An 18688-nucleotide genomic window follows, 5' to 3' on the forward strand; every position below is an offset into this window, starting at 1 on the left:
CTTAACTGAGTATCCCAGCTCGTCGTTTTCAAATTCTGCCTTCCATCCGACACAGGACACAATTTTGCCAAATTCTCTGCCACTTTAAAACAAGGATTGCCTTTCTTCCAGTTGGCAATGACACATTCATCATTTCTGTTTAAAGCCTCATCAGAAGTGTCTTTAGAGTCCATGTTTCTATCAGCAGTCTCTTCAAAGCAGTTGAGGCATTTTCTGTCAAGCTCCTCACAATTCTTCCAGAACATTCCCCGTATCCATTTAAAAAGCCATTCCAAATTGTTTAGTATTTGCAATCTCAGCTGCACCCACTCTCGGTACCAAAATCTGTTCCAGTTTGGTAATGCTGCCATTTGCAAAACACCAGAAATGGATTTGCTTTTATAAAGGGGGTTTATTTGGTTACAAAGTTACAGTTCTTCAGTCATAAAAGTGTCCAAACCAAGGCATAAACATGAGTATATCTTCACTTGAGAAAGGGCATTGTCATCCAGAAATACTGCATTAGCTTGGAAGGCATGTGGCTGGCGTCTGTTTGCTCCCAGGTTACGTCTCAAATGGCATTCTCCAAAATATCTTTAGGCTTAGCTTCTCAGGACAAACTGTGGACTCGTATCTCCAAAGGATCAGCAAAAGTCTGCTTTCATCATCTGTTTCCAAAATGTGTCTCTAAGCTATAGCAAGCATCTGGGCCTGCATGGCTCTTTTTGAAGTACTCCAGTAAATCAATCAAGACCCACCCTGAATGGGCAGGGCTACACCTCCATGGAAACATTTAATCAAGAGGTCACACCCTAATCAAAGGTGTCATAGTTGAGTGGGTCACATCTCCATGGAAACAGTCAAAGGTTTCCAACCTAATCAACACTAACACGTTTGCCCCCACAAGATTGCATCAAAGAACATGGCATTTTGGGGGACATAATACATCCAAACCGACACACTAGATATCAGTCTCTTATCAGATATATGGTTTCCAGATATTTTCTCCCATTGAGTTGGCTGCCTCTTCACCTTTTGAGGTACAGAGGCTTTTGATTTTGAGGAGCTTCCATTTATCTGTTTTTTCTTTTGTTGCTTGTGCTTTAGGTATAAAGTCTAAGAGGTGACCTCCTGTTACCTCCTATTGAAGATGTTTCCTTATATTCTAGGAGTTTTATAGTACTGTCTCTTATATTGAGGTCTTTGATCCACTTTGAGTTAATTTTTGTATAGGTTGTGAGGTGTAAGGGTCCTTTTTGATTCCTTTGGATATGGATATCCAGTTCTCCCAACCTCATTTAATGAAGAGACTATTCTGCCCTGGTTCTGTGGATTTGGGGGCCTTATCAAAAATCAGTTGGCCACAGATCTGAGGGACAATTTCCGAATTCTTGATTTGATTCCATTGATCAGTATGTCTACCTTTGTGCAAATACCATGCTGTTTTGATGACTGTAGCTTTATACAAGGCTTAAAAGGCAGGAAGTGTGAGTTCTCCTACTTCGTTCTTCTTTTTTAGGCTGTTTTTGGCAATTCAAGGCCCCTTTCCTTTCCAAATAAAATTGACAACCAGCTTTTCCAAGTCTGGAAAAATTCCAAGCTTTTCCAAGTCTGGAAAAATTCCAGCTTTTCCAAGTCTGGAATTCCAGCTTTTCCAAGTCTGGAAAAATTCCAGCTTTTCCAAGTCTGGAAAAATTCCAAGTAGTTTGTTGGAATTTTGATTGGTTTTACATTGAATCTCTAGGTTATTTTGAGTAGAATTGCCATCTTAATGACTTTCAGCCTTCCTGTGCATGAACACGGAATATCTTTCCGTCTATTTAGGTCTTTGATTTCTTTTAGCAGAATTTTGTAGTTTTCTTTACATCCTTGGTTAAATTTATTCCTAGATACTTGATCTTTTAGTTGCTATTGTGAATGGGAATTTTTTAACTGCCTCAGTTCCTAGTATTTAGGAACATTACTGATTTCTGTGCATTAATCTTGTATCCTGCTGTTTTGCTATATTTGTTTATTAGCTCGAGTAGCTTTGTTGTGGATTTCTCAGGATTTTCCAAATATAGGATCATGTCATCAGTAAATAATGGAAGTTTTTCTTCCTTTCTGGTTTGGATACCTTTTACTTCTTTTTCTTGCCTAATTGCTCTGGCTAGAACTTGTAGCACACTGTTGAATAATAGTGGTGACAGTGGGCAGCCTTGTCTCATTCATGATCTTAGGGGGAAGGCTTTCAGTCTCTCACCATTGAGTACTGTGCTGGCTGTGGTTTTTTTATATATGACCTTTATCATATTGAGGAGGTTTTCTTCATTTCCTGCATTTTGAAGTGTTTTTGTCAGAAAAAGATGCTGAATTTTGTTGAATGCTTTTTCAGTGTCAATGGAGATGATCATGTGATTTTTTTCCTTTCTGTTTGTTCGTGTGTTGTATTCCATTGATTGATTTTCTTAGGTTGAACCACCCTTGCATGCCTGGAATGAACCCCACTTGGTTGTGGTGTATAATTCTTTTAATGTATTTTTGATTTCAGTTTGCAAGTATTTTGTTGAGAATATTTGCATCTATATTCATTAGGGAGATTGGCCTGTAGTTTTCCTTTCTTATAGTATCTTTGTCTGGTTTTGGTATTAGAGTGATTTTAGCTTCATAAAATGAGTTAGGTAGTGTTCCTTTTTCTTCAGTGTTTTGGAAGAGTTTAGGCAGGAATGGTGTTCATTCTTTTTGGAATGTTTGGTAAAATTCACCTGTGAAGCCATCTGGCCCTGGGCTTTTCTTTGTAGGAAGGTTTTTGATGACTGGTTGGATTTCTTTACTTTTGATTGGTTTGTTAAGGTCTTCTGTTTCTTCTCGATTCAGTATAGGTTGTTTATGTGTTTCTAGGAAGTTGTTCATTTCTTTTAAGTTTTCTCGTTTCTTGGCATACAGTTAGTTGTTCATAGTATCCTCTTTAGATTTTTTTTTAATTTTTTCAGGATCCATGGTGATGATCCCTTTCTCATTTCTGATCTTATTTGGATCTTCTCATGTTTTTACTTTGTTGTTCTAGGTAAGGGTTTGTCAATCTTGTTGATCTTGTCAAAGAACCAACTTTTGATTTTGTTGGTTCTCTCTATTGTTTGTTGTTGTTGTTCTTAAGTTCATTTATTTCTACTTTAATCCTTGTTATTTCTTTTCTTCTACTTGGTTTATGGTTAGCTTGGTGTTCTTTCTCGGTCTTTTTCAGTTGTTCAGCTAGGTCTTTGGTTTTAACTTTTTTTTTTTTCTTTTCTCCTTTTCATGTATGTGTTTAGAGCTGGAAATTTCCCTCAGCACTGCCTTCACTTCATCCCTTAGGTTTTGAAATGTTGTATTCTCATTTTCGTTCATCTCCAAATATTCAGTGATTTCTCTTGCAATTTCTTCTTTGGCTCACCTAGTATTTAATAATGTGTTGTTTAACCTCCATATATTTTGTGAAAGATCTGGTTCTTTGGTGATTATTGATTTCCAGCTTCATTCCATTATGGTCAGAGAAAGTGCTTTAAATAATTTCTATCTTCTTAAATTTATTGAGACCTCCTTTGTGCCCCAGCATATGATCTGTCCTGGAGAGTGTTCCCTGAGCACTAGAGATGAATGTATATCTTTGTGTTTTGGAATGCATTCATCTGCATATATCTGTTAGGTCTGATTCATTTATCACATTGTTTAGGTTCTTATTTCCTTATTGATCTGATGTCTGGTTGTTCTATCTATGGAAGACAGTGGTATATTGAAGTCTCCCACTATTGTAGAAACATTTATTGCTCCCTTTAGTTTTGCCAGTGTTTTTGCCTCATATACTTTGGAGCTTCTTGAATGGGTGCATAAACCCTTATGATTGTTATTTCTTCTTGGTGAATTGTGCTTTTTATTAATATATTGTGTCTTTCCTTGTCTCTTATGGCATCTTTGCATTTAAAGTCTATTTTCTCTGATATTAGTATAGTTGCCCCTGCTTTCTTTTGGTTACAGCTTGTGTGGAGTGTTTTTTTCCCATCCTTTCCCTTTCAGTCTATTTGTATCCTTGCATCTAAGATGAGTCTCTTGTAAACAGCACACTGGTGGATCATGCCGTTTAATCCATTCTGCTAGTGTGTATCTTTTATTTGGGGAGTTTAATCTGTTCACATTCAGAGTTATTACTCTAAAGGCTAAAGGCTGTACTTGAATCAACCATCTTGTCCTTTGGTTTTTAGATGTCAGATCTATTTTTTTTCCCACTCATCTCTTACTCCTTTAAGTTACCCTTAGTAATACTCTTCAGTTCTTTGTTTTTCTCCAGACCTCGCTCTCCGTTCTTATTTTCTCAGCTGGTAGAGCTCTCTGTAGTATTTCTTACAGGGCAGGTCTCTTGTTAACAGATTCTCTCAGCATTTGTTTGTATGTGAAACAAACAAAACTCTCCCTCAGTTTTGAAGGGAAGCTTTGCTGGATGAAGAATTCTTGGCTGGCAGTTTTTCTCTTTCAGAATCTTAAATATGTCATACCACTGCTTTCTTGTCTCCATGGTGCCGAGTAGTCAGTACTTAGTGTTATGTGGTTTCCCTTGTATGTGGTGAATCGCTTTTCTCTTGCTGCTCTCAGGACTTTCTCCTTATTTTCAGCATTTGCCATTCTGATTGGTGTGTGTCTTGGAGTGGAGAGTGCCACATGGAAGCACCAAGAGGCCCTCCCCGACCCCAGCGGCTTGCAAGTGCACAGTGGGCTATTTGGATTTATTCTTTTTGGAGTTCGTTGAGCTTCTTTGAGTTGCATATTTATGTCCTTAATAAGAGTTGGGAAGTTTTCCCCAATTATCTCTTGAAATACTCTTCCCAGCCCTTTATTCTTCTCCTTCTGAGATACCAGTGATTCTTTTATTTGTGCGCTTCATGTTGTCCATCATTTCCATGAGCTCTAATTCAAATTTTTCCTTCTTTTTCACCATTTTTTCTTTTTCAATTGGTCTATCCTCTACTTTAGTTATCCTTTCTTCTGCCTCTTCAGAGCTGCTGTTGTATGTGTCTAGTATATTTTTAATTTGTTCTACAGTGCCTTTCATTTCCATAAGAGCTGCGATTTCTCTATTTACTCTTTCAAATTCTTGTTTATGCTCTTCTAGTGTCTTCCTGATGTCTTTTATGTCTTTAACCATCCCATTGACGTTCTTTTGGAGATTTGTATGTACCTCTTTAATTAGTTCTAAGTTCTGTGTCTCCTCTGGCTTCTTACTTTATTCATTTGGCTTGGCTATATTTTATTGGATCTTCATGTGCTTTGTGATTTTCTGCTGGTTCTCAGGCATTTGATCATACTGATAAGGTTATTTTGGGAGATGTAGATGTAAGTCTATTTGGACCCCTGCAGGAGGTTTGGCAGATCAGGGATTTGCCAGAGTGCACTTTCCCTGACTTCCCAGCAGATGGTGCTCTTGGGCCACCTTTTCCCCTCAAGCCTGCTCTTCCCTGACTGCAGCTGCCTGTTGGGAGGGGATCCAAGCCACACAAAAATCTGGTCTCTGCGTACTGGAGACTGCCATCCCCGGGGATGCTGGGGTGGGCACTCTGTCCCTCTGCGGAGAGTCTGCTGAGGGCATGCTGTGTCTGGTGATTTCCTGGCTTCTGAACCAAGTAACTTGGGCTGAGGGGCTGAGATTTTCACCATTCCCAGCCCTCAGCAAGCTTGGAAGTGCCCTGCCTTTTGTTGGCCCACAACATCCTGGCCCACCGCGCAGCTGTGGCCTCTTGGTGCTTTGTGTGGTACTCTGCTTTGTCCCCTCCTCTCGGCTTGTGCACGCCATGAGTGCCGTGGGCTTCTGTGGAGGAAGAGTAGAGGCAGCAGAACACAGAATGTCTCTGTTGCCTGCTGATTGTTGGGTTGGCTCTGCTTTGCTCTGCGTCCCTTCTCCCAAAGGGAGGGCCCCCAGACCTCCCTAAAATCAGGTGCCCACAGTGGCCGGCCTCAGGATTGGGGGTCAGGCACCGCATATACGACAAGGTCTCTTTGTGTGGCTAACCCAAGTTAGGTAGTTCCTGTATTCCCACACAGGTGCTCTCAGCTGCTGTACTGAGGAGGGTGTTGTCCCTGCTGTTTGTGGAGACAGGAGGGCGGGAGCGTGCAGTTTTTCTCTTACCTGCTCCGGTTGGCAGGCCCATGGCAGTCATGATTAATTAACTCACCCCATCTTTCATTCCGGTCTTCCCTGCATAATGTAGAAGTCCCCTCCTACCACTTGGACCCTGGAACTGCTGTCATGTGCTTTTTCTGCCTGTTCTCTAGTTATTCCACAGTGGGAAAGTTTGCTCTGCCTCCATTTTCCCCCTTAGCTTTTTTTTTTTTTTTTAATTAAGACCAATAATTTATTTTGGTGTGAAAATGTCAATAATACATTGTATTTTTTCCTCATATTCTATTAAATGTTCTTAAGAGATGCTGTAACGTTTTTGGGGAATATTTTATTAAACAAAAGTGCAAGAGTGGAAGGTAACGTATAACTGGAATCGGAGACAATTCAGATAGATCCACTCTAGGACTGAAAAATATTTCTTGTAGAAACAAGGTCAGCTACTGAAATGACTACTACACTAATTGAGTAAACTCTCATTTTATCCTTAAGTTAGAATCCCAGAGGAATAACAATGAAATCCACAAAAGCGATCAAACCTCTCAGGCTCACATTTGGAAAGAAACAGCTCTGTGCAAATCACAGATTGCATTATAAAGACCTCTTTTTAGTTTGTCATCTAAGTATTTTATAAAGACTGAAGGGAAATGAGGTTAAAAGCAGCCAAAGGGGAAAAAAGATTGGTGCAAAGTAAGAAAGTGTAAAATTTAAAAAAAGAAAAAAGTTCTTCCAAAGAAGAAGTAAAATAGGAGAGAGATGTTTGCAGACTTTTAAGCTCTAGAGTTTTAGATATTTACATTGAACTATCACATTTTTAAAAACATGGACATCAAAGTGAATAAATCAGAACCTGGAAAATTTAAGAGATATCTTTATCATTCATGTAATATTGGCTTGTTGCAAAAAGTTTAAAGAGAAGGGTAATTAAAATAAGGAAAGTTCTCATCCCCTCCTCGAGTTTGCTTCCCTTGTCAGAGGTAGCTATGGTTAAAGATATTCCATATCTTTTGAGACAATTTCCACCTTTTTTTTAAAATGCAATTTTATTGAGGTACATTCACACACCATACAGTCTTCCAAAATATACAGTCAGTTGTTCACAGTATCATCACCATAATCAACCCTTTGAACACCGTCATTACTCTAAAAAATAAAACCAAAAATAAGAATAAAAAAAATAAAAGTAAAAAAGAGCACCCAAAACATCCCACACTCTTTTCTCCTTCCTATTATTCATTTACTTTTTGTCTCCCTTCTCTCTTCTCATCTGTCCATACACTGGATAAAGGAAGTGTGAGCCACAAGGTTTTCACAGTCACACAGTCATACCATATAAGGTATATTTATACGATTGCCTTCAAGAATCAAGGATACTGGGTTGCAGTTCAACAGTCCCAGGTGTCTCCATCTAGCTATTCCAGTACACTAAAAACCAAAAAGGGTTATCTATACAGTACACAAGAATAACCTCCAGAATGACCTTGACTCCATTTGTGATCTCTCAGCCACTGAAGCTTCATTTTGTTTCTCTTCGCCTCCTTTGTCAGGAAGGCTCTCAATCCCACGATGCTGGGTCCAGGCTCATCCCTAGGAGCCATGTCCCACGTTGCCAGGGAGATTGTACACCTCAGGAGTCAGACCTGTTTTTTTTTTCCGACATTTTGTTATTGTGAAAAATAACATAAATACAGAAAAGTGATAACTTCCAAAGTATGGTTTAACAAGCGGTTAAAAAGTTTACTTAGAGAGCTGCTGCCCTACCATTTTATCACCCATTTACAGTTTTGCACAGGTTGACTTTTTCCCCATAATGTTTTACTTATGTTATTCCGTAGTCATACCACTGGTTTGTTTTCAGTCCTTAATCCTCTCTGCTTTTGGATTATTTACAACTGATTGTGGAACATGAGACATAAATATGGAAAGGTAAAGTTTCTGAGGAGGCAGAAATTCCTTGGAGTAAAGTGAAGTTTGTCTTGGATTTTAAGTAGGGTGACTTTGTCACTTGGTTTGCCAGCAACAGTTCTAGTTCATTCCTTTTGTCCCAGAATAATTAGTAATAGCACCTCCTTTCACTCTCAGCAGCATTCTGGTTTGGACAGTATTTTGTCATCGTAATTTTAAATTAGTAAATTTCAGTTAGTGTATTGCTTGTCATTTGTTCAGAGTAGATTCTTAAATGAATTTGCTACCACTTTGGCCACTGGATGGCACCTTGCTTCCTGTTTTTACTAGTTTCAGGAGGCTCTTGTTTTCTAACCACCGCGTTTTGTGCTACTTTCTACTGGGCATCCTGGCTTTTTATAACCTTTACTAGCTTGTGATACTCCTTCCACATCACTTTGCTCATTGTGTTGAAATGATAGAGGTGTTTTTGTTATTTTTAATCCCTCTAATTTTAAGAATATTAGTAAATATAAATAAAATTAGTAAAATGGTTAAAAAAATTAAGTTCTAGTTGAGTTAGTAACTGAATTTTGTCTCACATTTATTCATATTTTTATGATAAAATTTATAGTATTGTTCTGATTATTCTCAGCCTTTTTTTTTTTTTTTTTTTTGCTATATCCATGGTTGATATTTGCTCTCTTTATTTCTAGCTTCCTGTTGAAGGAAATTTTTAAGAGTCACTGGAAATCATCTATAGCAGGAACCATATAATCCTCATTTAATGAGAAGCTGCTTTACATTTAGCTATTCCCTTGAATCCCCAGCCAATACTTTAGCTGCACTTGTGCAAAACAGACCTAGTTACAACCTTGCTAAGTAAAGGAACACATAGTTTTTTGTCTTAATACGAACTATTCTCTAAGGAAGATACTTTCACATAAGTAGAAAGCTGGGGCTTGTTTAAACTTGACTCATTTGCTGAAGTGCATCTAAAAATATAATAGAAATAACACAGAACTATACCTAGTATGAAAAGTAAAACTTGATCTTCATTCCTTGGGTTTGACTTTCCAATAGGGTGGTATTTCCTAAGTTATATGGACCAATTAAGTCTTTTTATGAAACTACATAAATGTAAATCTCAGTGTATCGTAGAGTTTAGATTCTCTTACCATGGTATTGAGCCCTGATATGTACAAGTAATTGGGTTTTGTTTTAAGCTATTAAATCAGACTTCCTTCAGTAAGAAAAATAGTTATGTCCTGTACTATTATTCTTGAGTGTATCTAAAGTTGATCACTTTTTGGTAATACTTCATTTGTTTATTATATCAGATCATCATTTCTGGATGGAAGTATTCCGATAAGACAGGTTGATCAGTGATGTGGATATTTCAGCTTCTTATTTTCAACAACTTACAGGTAACTATTCACTGCCCGCTGTTGAAAAGGAGAAAAAGAGCCTAATGTGAAGATACCTTCTTAGATTTTGCTGTCTTACCATCTTCGGTTCTCAGTTTTGAGATGATAAATTGATCTGTATATCTTGAAAAAGTTTTTATTGATTAATAAAAATGCAATCTTTGAAGTAACATTTGTACCCTACTACATTGCCGAGGCCCTTGGAGGAAGGGCGAGCTGAATGATCATCGCTTTAAATCTCTCATAGTAAAAGTATCAAAAGCTGAGAATTATTTGAATGTTTCATGATTTATATTTTCATTCCTTTCTTATCTTATTTCTTATTTTCTTCACTGTTTTTATGGAAGGGGACATACTTGGCTCTTTTTCTGAAAAGCCAGAGACAGTTCCATTACATAAGTAAAAAACAAACATTAACAGAATATCCATTTTAAACATATCAACTTGATATGAAGAATATCAGATTTTCATTAGCCATTTTCTACATTCCATGTGCCCTTCACACAAAATTATTAAAATGGGTCTAGAAGTTTTGTAAGTATTAGAAATATCTGAAATGGCCGTACTATTTCAACTTTTTCCTTTTATACTTGGGTGGTAGTGATGTTGATGAGATTCTTTCAAATTTTTTGAAGACTGAAAATTAGGAGACTTAGTTAAAAGGACAGAATCCAAAAGGATTTTTACAGGTTCTGAAAATGAGCTCAGTCTAGCAAGATGAATATTTTAAAAGATAAATGAAAACTCTTACATCTTTGACTTTTTTTGGATGTACACATTTGAGTTTGGGGGGGGGGTTGCTTTATGTTATAAGAATAGTGCCTGTCAAAGGGTTTAGACAGGTACTGTTATTTTAGAGGTTTATAAAGCTCGTTGAGAGTCAGTAGTATGATGCTACTGGATGCTGTATTCATGGAAATACAGTGATATGAGAGCTAGAATCAGACCACGTTAATAGTATTCTCATGATTCTGAGAGCTACCTTTCAGGAGGGACTTCGGCAAGTTGTCTGTGTAGGTTAGGCCAAGAATAATTGGGGTGATAAGGGAGCTTAGAACTTTTGTTATATAAAGTTTAGTTCAGGGAACTGCAGAAGTATATTCAAAATTTAAATAAAGACTTAGGGGAATAGTGCAGTTTAAAAATATTTGAAGGTGTATTGGTAAGGGCATATAGTTGGCTATTTGTCTGAAGGAATATATTATTGCTACTTATTCATTTGCCTTTTTAAACCTATCATTAATTGGAAAGATTGTGCCTTTCATGGTATTTTAAGTGTAAGTGGTAAAACCTGCAGTAAGTACCTTTCTTCCTGTATTAAAGATTGGGTCAGATGATATCCTTTGTGTATGTAATTAAATGAAATTAACTGCCATTGCTAGCATTCATTTTTTAAAATAAGGCGTTAAATGCAGAAACTCAGAGAAAACCAGGTTCTTAGAGAAGAGTGTAATTTGAAGGTACATGTCATCTGTGTCTTTGAAAAATTGTGAAGAATGTCACTGGCTTTGTGATTTTGTTGTGGTTGTTTTAATTGGTTTTCTTTGTACCTATATTAGGATTTTCGAAAGAGGAATTGACTTGGCTTCAGAGCCTTCGAGGGGTTCCTCATGTCATCCAGACACCGCTTTCCTCTGTGCTCCTCTACCTTACCGACTTGGATCAGTTTTTACACCACTGGGATGTAGCAGAGGTAACTGCACATTAACAAAAAACTGACAATTATTCAAATTCAGCTCAACCACCAAATAATTATTATATATTAGGATTGCCTTACGCGAGGTGCTTTTAGAAATATAGAGTAGCATAAGATACGATTCCTGCTTATAATCTTGAATAGAAGATGTATATTTCTAAAAGAGGTGTTGTGCCATTAAAATAGAACAAATCAGTAATTTGGTTAGAGAGAAGTTTTCTTTTATCTAGCCTAGGATAGATTCATCTATTTATAATTAGAGGAAAGCCTTCATGGAAAAGGAGCAATTTGGCTTAGATCTTGAGGAATGAGGAAGACTTAAGAGTAATTGGTATCCTTGAAGGTGGCTTTTTTGAACAGAAAAGATTATTCAGCAGTTCCTTTGGTTTTAAGTATCACTGTAGTTTATTAACATTAAAACCCTATTTCTTAAGTTTTAAAGCTCAGCTTACAAATCTTAGTTTTTAATAGAGTAAATTTATGCAAACTTAGTTACAAACTTACTTAATAGAATTTTAAGCCATTTTAGCTATCTTTAATTTAATATATTCAGTATTTTTCATGTAGCTCAGTTTTCTGACAAACTTTCACATTTAGTTAATTAATTCTTATCTAATAAATTAATCCTACAAATATGTAAGTCTTAATATATTATGTGTCAGTAGCTGTTTAGTGAGACTTCAAATTAAAATCACAAATCTAAGTTAATTACTGACATATTTTAAATTGGAAATGTAAGCTAGATCTTTTTACCTTAATAGACCAAATGTCTTAAATGTTACAAATATTTAAACTAAATATGCAGAAACATTGTGAATGTTAGTAGTAAGGGTTTAATTCCATAAAAAATATCTATATTTATTTCTTAGGTTTCTGCCCTGGCTTTGAAAAGTGCTTGCTCAGTAGGAATGCAGTTACCTCATCCTAAGTAATTTTGGTTTGACCCTCTTATGCAAATTCTGAGTTTTTTTTCTCTGCTGGCTGATTTATTTAATGATCTGGAGGCCTCTAGACAGGACGTGTCTAATTTTTTCCTGTAACCTCCAGTTGCTTGGCCAAAGCCCTCTTTGTCAGTGTTCTCCATAGGTAGTCTCTGGATTCAAGTTACAACCTAATTCTTGGCTTTGTTGCTGTATCAGTTGATTATATTATACAGACTACTACTTCATTTATTCTATTCTGAACTCTCTTCCTGTTCTTCTATCTTGTAGGGTCATACCTTTATTTTTAAGTAACAATTTGTCTCTTGGCTTTGTCTGAGTCTTGAGTTAAAATGCTAAGGTCATGCCTGTGACATTTATCACCTCCATTACGCAAGGTGCCAGATGCTGCGTTTACATGTAGATGCTTCATAAATACTGGTTTTTAAAAAGTGAAAAGAAACAATGACTTGGGTAGCCAAACTATTTTTTTAATATTTGAAATTTTATCTTATTACGTAGTGAATGAAGAAGAGTAAGGCCCTGAATACTAGATCCAGGGGTTTGGATTTGTTAACAGGAGTAGTAGTTGTGATTTTAAAGGACAGATTATTTCTAATATGTTTAGATGATCATGTGATATATTGCAGAAGGGGTTGAATGGGGGATTAGTGGGTCTGTATTCCAGGTATAGATCTGCCAGAGCCACTTATGTAGTTTGGTGAGATGGGCAGCTCATATGTTTTGGGACTTTGTTTTCATGAGGTCTTAGACTAGAAAGATGTTAGAGGGTGCCTGGAGCTCTCTAGTTTCTAACTGATAATTTTAAGCTTTTATAAGAATCTCATCTGGGTAAAGCCAAAATACAGTTGTCATGAAAATGTGACCAGCTAGCTGTGTTTCTGAGGTGAACATTTGGCAAAGACATACATTAAACTTCAAGGTTGCTTACTTTGAAACATTAAGACTTTGTAACTTAGGAAAAATCTGAGTCTCATTTTTAGCTTTTGAAGTTTTTAAGCATACTTTTCAGTTTTCTTTTGGATAAATTTTGCTATATTTAACTCTTCCTTTTCATGTGAAAATATTTGAAATATTCGTATTTTCTGCTCATCCTTAGTGTAAAATTTTATTTTTCTAATCATTTTGTTTGGACAAGATATTAGTCAGTAGAGTGGGATTGCATGGTTGTTTTGTAGTAGTTTCATCTGCCTAGACAGTAATGTTTTTATTTTGTGAAAAGAAACTGTTTTTGAATAGGTACAGTTCAGAAGGAGAGAAGGATCATAATGAAAGTCTTTCCTCATCCCATCTCGATTACCCAGTTCCCCTCCCCAGTTTCTGTCAATTTCTAAATGTATTCTTGCAGATATTTTTTGTCTTACTAATGACTGTATCTATTTTTTTGTTCCCTTCCTATTATAGAAGTAATATTCTGTATGTACTGGGCTGGACCTTTCCCATTTTTCATGTCAAATCTTGGTGATCATTCCTTCCTAGCAGTAAAGAAAAAAACAGTATCATCTGTTAATGATGGAAGCAGCAGTGAGCAGGGAAGGGTCCAGAGGGAAGAGGACTCTGGACAGAAATACTTTTACCAAACGGGGATTCCCTTTTCAGGGCCCCCGAAGGGTTTTAAGGTTAATTGTCCTTTGTGAAGTACTGAATGGAAGGAAAAGAATATTTTGTAACACAAATAAACTCTAAAGAATAATAATAAAATGCATCCAGTGTAAGAATTAGACCATGTCTAGTAATTTTGAAACCCTAATGTGCCTTTGCTTGAGCCCTGACCTTCAGAGTTACCACTGTTTTAAATTTGGTATTCCATGCTCTTGTTTTTCTTTGGTTTTACCATGTATGTAATTCCAGACTCTATTGTTTAATTTTAGTTTTACATGTTACTGAGCTTTTTTCCCTAGTGATTTGCTTTATGTGTTCAACATAGTCTCTAAAATGTTTATGTTGATGTGGTGGTTCATTCTCTTTCATTTCTGTAGAGTATTCCACTGTATTGGGATACCATGATTGGTTCATTTTTTTTCACATTTTTGCTGACAAGTGCTGATGCACATTTTCAAGAATTTCTCCAGCGTCTGTCAGGAATGGGATTGCTAAATCATAGAGTATTTATTGTCTTCTTGATTTGTGGACATTTTAAATACATTCTAGATACTAAACCTTTGTGAGTTATCTACCCTCTCCTAGTTTATGGCTTGACTTTTCACTGTCATTTGGTCTCTTTTGATGAGAAGTTCTTAGGTATAAGTAGTTAAACTTATTGATCTTTTCCCCTGTGATATCTGCTTATTCTGTCTGTATTTAAGTACACCTTTTCTTACCCAAGGTAAGAGGCGTTGTATTCTCCTATATTCTAAAAGTTTTATAGTTTTACTATTCACATTCATTTAATCCATGAGGAATTGATATTTGGGTTGTTTGAGATAAGGATTTGGTTTCACATTTTTTCTCCCCAATATGGTAACTATAATTGGGTTGGTCTTTTTTTTTTTTTTTTTTTTTAATTTCCATGCATGTCTTTATTTTATTACTGATCTACTGATACACTGGATAAAGTGGGTGTCAGTCCCAAGGTTTTTACAATCACGTGGTCACAAGTTAAAAGCTATATAGTTATGCAGTCATTATCGGAGATCAGGGCTACTGGATTACAGTTTGCCAGTTTCAGGTATTTCCTTCTGGCTACTCTAATGCACTAGAAACTAAAAAGAAATATCTGCATAATGAGTCAGTAGTCATAATCACTTGTTAAATCCTAACTTTTCTGTTACAACAACTCCTCTCATTTGATCATTCTCTCAATCTTCAGGGATATCTGGGCAATGACTATTATGCTGAAAAGGGGTGTCGATATTATGGGGTAGAGGAATGAAACTGTGATGTTTTTGAGTGACTGGTATGTCTGGGTTTCAGGGCTTATCTGGCATAGGAACAATCTGGAGGCTTTAAGTTTCTGAAAAAATAAAGTTGATAAGTAAAACTTGTATAGAGTCTTAGATAGAGCCTAGGGTGTTCTTTAGGTTTTTCAGGAATACTGTTGGTTGGGACTTGGTATACTGTGGCAATTTGCAATATCTGGCTGAAGCTTGCATAAGGGTAACCTCCAGAATGACCTCTCAACTTTATTTGAAATCTCTCAGCCACTGAAACTTTATTTTATTTCATTTCATCAAGAAGGCATTCTTAATCCCATGATTACAGGGCCAGGGCCAGGCTCATCCCTGGGAGTCATGGCCCACGTTGCCAGGGAAACTTACACTCCTTGGAATCATGTCCCTCATAGGAATTTATTTGCAGAGTTTGGCTTAGAGAGAGAGAGGCCACATCTGAGCAACAAAAGAGGTTCTCTAGGGGTGACTCTTAGACATGATTATAAGTAGGCTTAGCTTCACCATTACAGAAATAAGTTTCATAAGGGCAAGTCTCAAGATTGAGGACTTGGCTTATTAAGTTGGGAGTCCCTAATGCTTGAGAGAAAATCAGGAATTCCCAGGTTGGGAAGTTTAATAGTTCAGCATTTTTCTCCAGTCTCTCAAGGGACTGTGCAAGTACTTTTTTATTTTCTGCCCCAAATACTCTGAAATGTATCAGGGTATTACATTAACCTGTACAGAATAACAAGATCTCACTCCCCATTCTAGATTCCCTGTAATTAGGTTGTTTAAATAAACTGACCAGACTATTTAAATTAGATAGTGTGCTACTGAGAATTTAAATTTTGTACAAAATAAACATCTTTTCCTTTGGTTTCACACAGATGTTGAAGTTTTAACATAACAGACAATGTCATAGACCGTACAATATTTGTCCTTTTGTTTCTGGCTTATTTTACACAACATAATGTCCGCAGGGTTCATTGCATGCCTTACGACTTTCATTCCTTTCTCTAGTCACACAATATTCCATCATATATATGCACCACAGTTTGCCCTTCTACTCATCAGTCGATGTACCCTTGGGCCACCTCCATCTGTTAGTAATCGTGAATAATACTATCATAAACACCAGTGTGCAAATGTCTGTTCATGTCCCTGCTTTCAGTTCTTCAGGCATATACCTAATAACAGGATTGCCAGATAACATGGCATTTCCATACCCAGCTTCCTGAGGAACTGCCACACTGCCCTCCAAAGGGGCTGCACAATTCCACTTCCCTACCAACAGTGAATAGGTATACCTCGTTCTCCACGTCTTCTCCAGCACTTGTAGTTTTCTCTTTATTTTTTTAAAAGTTACATTCACATACCATACAATCCATCCTAAGTGTACTGTCAGTGGCTGCTGGTATAATCACAGTTATGCATTCATTACCACAGTCTATATGAAAACATCCCCATTTATTCTGAAAAGAAAAAAGGAAAAAAAAGAGGGAAAAAAAAAGTCCCATACCTCTCCCTTATAACCCCCTCTTATTTACATTTAGCTTTGGTATATTGCCTTTGTTACAACTAATGAAAGAATATTACAGTGTTACTGTTAACTGTAGACCTTAGTTTGCACTAATTAATATTATGCATCTATAAGATGGAATAAAGTCAAGATGCATGCAACAACTTAAATGAACCTTGAGGATCTTCCGTTGAGCAAAATAAGCCAGAAAGAAAAGGACAAAGACTTTATGGTCTCACTAATATGAACTAACTATAATAAGCAAACTCTGAGAGTTAAATTAGAGAGCACGGGTTAGCAGGAGATAGAAACAAGGCAATGATTGGGCAGTCGATGCTTAAGGAGTAGAATGTTCAATCAGTTTGATTGTAAAGGTTCAGAAATGGATAGCACAATACTGTGATGGTAGCACAATAACGTATGTAAGTGTAATTACCAAAGCTGAGTGTGAAAACAGTAAGCTAGAGTCATGCATGTCACCAGAAGGCAAGCTAGAGGATAAAAACTGGGACTGTATAGCCGTGAAATCTAGAGTGGACAAAGATGGTAGTTGATTGTACAAGTAATAATAAAGTTTTTACGTGAACAAGAACAATGTATGTCACTATTACAAGGTGTTCTGGCTTTCTAATGCTGCTGTTACACAGAATACCAGAAATGGATTGGCTTTGTAAAGGGGGTTTTATTTGATCACAAATTTACAGTCCTAAGGGCATAAGTGTCCAAATTAAGGTGTCAACAAGAGGATAACTTCACTGGAGAATGGCCAGTGGTGTCTGGAACACTTTTGTCAGCTGGAAGGCACATGGCTGGTGTCTGCTGGTCCTGGGTTGTGTTTCAGCTCCTCTCTCTCAGCTCCTGTGCATCCTTGCTTCTTTCTCCCAGGGCATTTCTCCTAAGTGTCTGTGGGTGTATCACCTTATTAGCTTCTCTGGGGCAAAATCTGGTCTTTATCTCTTAGCTTAGCGTCTCCAGATTTCCTTCTGTCCACTTCTCCAAGCATCTGTTAAGCGTCAGCAAGCAATCTGGGTCTGGCTGCTAGCATCTCTGTGGCTCCCAGGCGTCTCTTAAAGACGCCTTCATGGAAACAACCTAATCCAAATGTCCCACAAGATTGGATTAAAACATGGCTTTTGGGGGGACATAATATATCGAAACTGGCACACAAGGTATTAAAAATGGGGAGGTATATGAAAAAACACAATTAATGCTGTTACATTTTAAAAACAACTTTTTGAAGTATAATTTACTTAATTATCCAGTACTTATTAGTATTTAATACCTTACTTATAATACTTGGTATTAAGTATGATAGTCCTTAAAAGCCTATAGGTGTATTATAGGACTTTTGACAGTTTTATACACTGTGTAACCACCATCACAATCAAGATGTAGAACATTCCTGTCATCCCAAAGATCTCTCAGGCTGTTTGCAAACCCCAGCCCCAGGCAACCACTGATCTGCTTTTCTGTCACAATTAGGCTTTTCTTTTTCTAGAATTTCACATAAATGAGAACAGCAGTGTGTGTACTCACTCTTTTGTGTCTGGTTTCTTTCAGCTTACAGTCACTGAGATTCATCCATGTTATTGTGTGGACTAGTGGTTCATTCCTTTTTTAAATTTCTGGGTCGTAGTTATTTATTTTATGAATATGTCACAAATTGTTTTCCACTCTAATGATGGACATTTGGGTTGTTTCCAGTTTTGACTGTTATGAATTAAGTTGCTATGAATACTCACCTTGGAAGTCTGCGTAGAGGAATGATTTTATTTCTCTCCCGGTAAACATCAAGGAATGAGATTGCTGGCGCTTGTGATAACGATATCATTTTACATTTTCACCAGCACTGTGTAAAAATTCAGGTGCCTTTGCATCCTTGCTAACACTTGGTATAGTCATTCTTTTTAATTTTAACTATCTTAATGGATGTGCATGGGTATCTCGTGATTTTAATTGCTTTTCCCCAGTGGTCAATGATTTGAGAGAGTGTTCATATGCTTAGTGGTGATTTTTTTTTTTTTTTTTTTTTTTTTTTTGTAACATGTCGGCCTAAAATATTTTGCCCAATTTTTAATTGGTTTATTTGCTTTCAAGAGTCCTTTATATACTCTTGATACTACAAATCCTTTGTCAGATACACAGATAGATGAGTCACAAGTGTTTTTTCCTGGTTTGGGGCTTCTTTTATAATTATCTTGACAGTATCTTTTGAAGATTGGAAATTCTAAATTTCAAATCCAGTTAA

General features: G+C 36.8%; 1 protein-coding gene across 1 annotated transcript in view; it reads left to right on the top strand.

Moving 5' to 3' along the window:
* TEX10 (testis expressed 10) overlaps nt 1–18688 on the top strand; it is an 81169-nt gene that overhangs the window by 46277 nt on the left and 16204 nt on the right. Inside the window, exon 10 of the mRNA XM_037850852.1 lies at nt 10960–11107. Coding sequence (XP_037706780.1) covers nt 10960–11107 — 148 coding nt within the window. The remainder of the gene's footprint in view (nt 1–10959; nt 11108–18688) is intronic.

The sequence above is a fragment of the Choloepus didactylus genome, chromosome 10, assembly GCF_015220235.1.
Source record: "Choloepus didactylus isolate mChoDid1 chromosome 10, mChoDid1.pri, whole genome shotgun sequence".
Classification (NCBI taxonomy): Eukaryota; Metazoa; Chordata; class Mammalia; order Pilosa; family Megalonychidae; genus Choloepus; species Choloepus didactylus.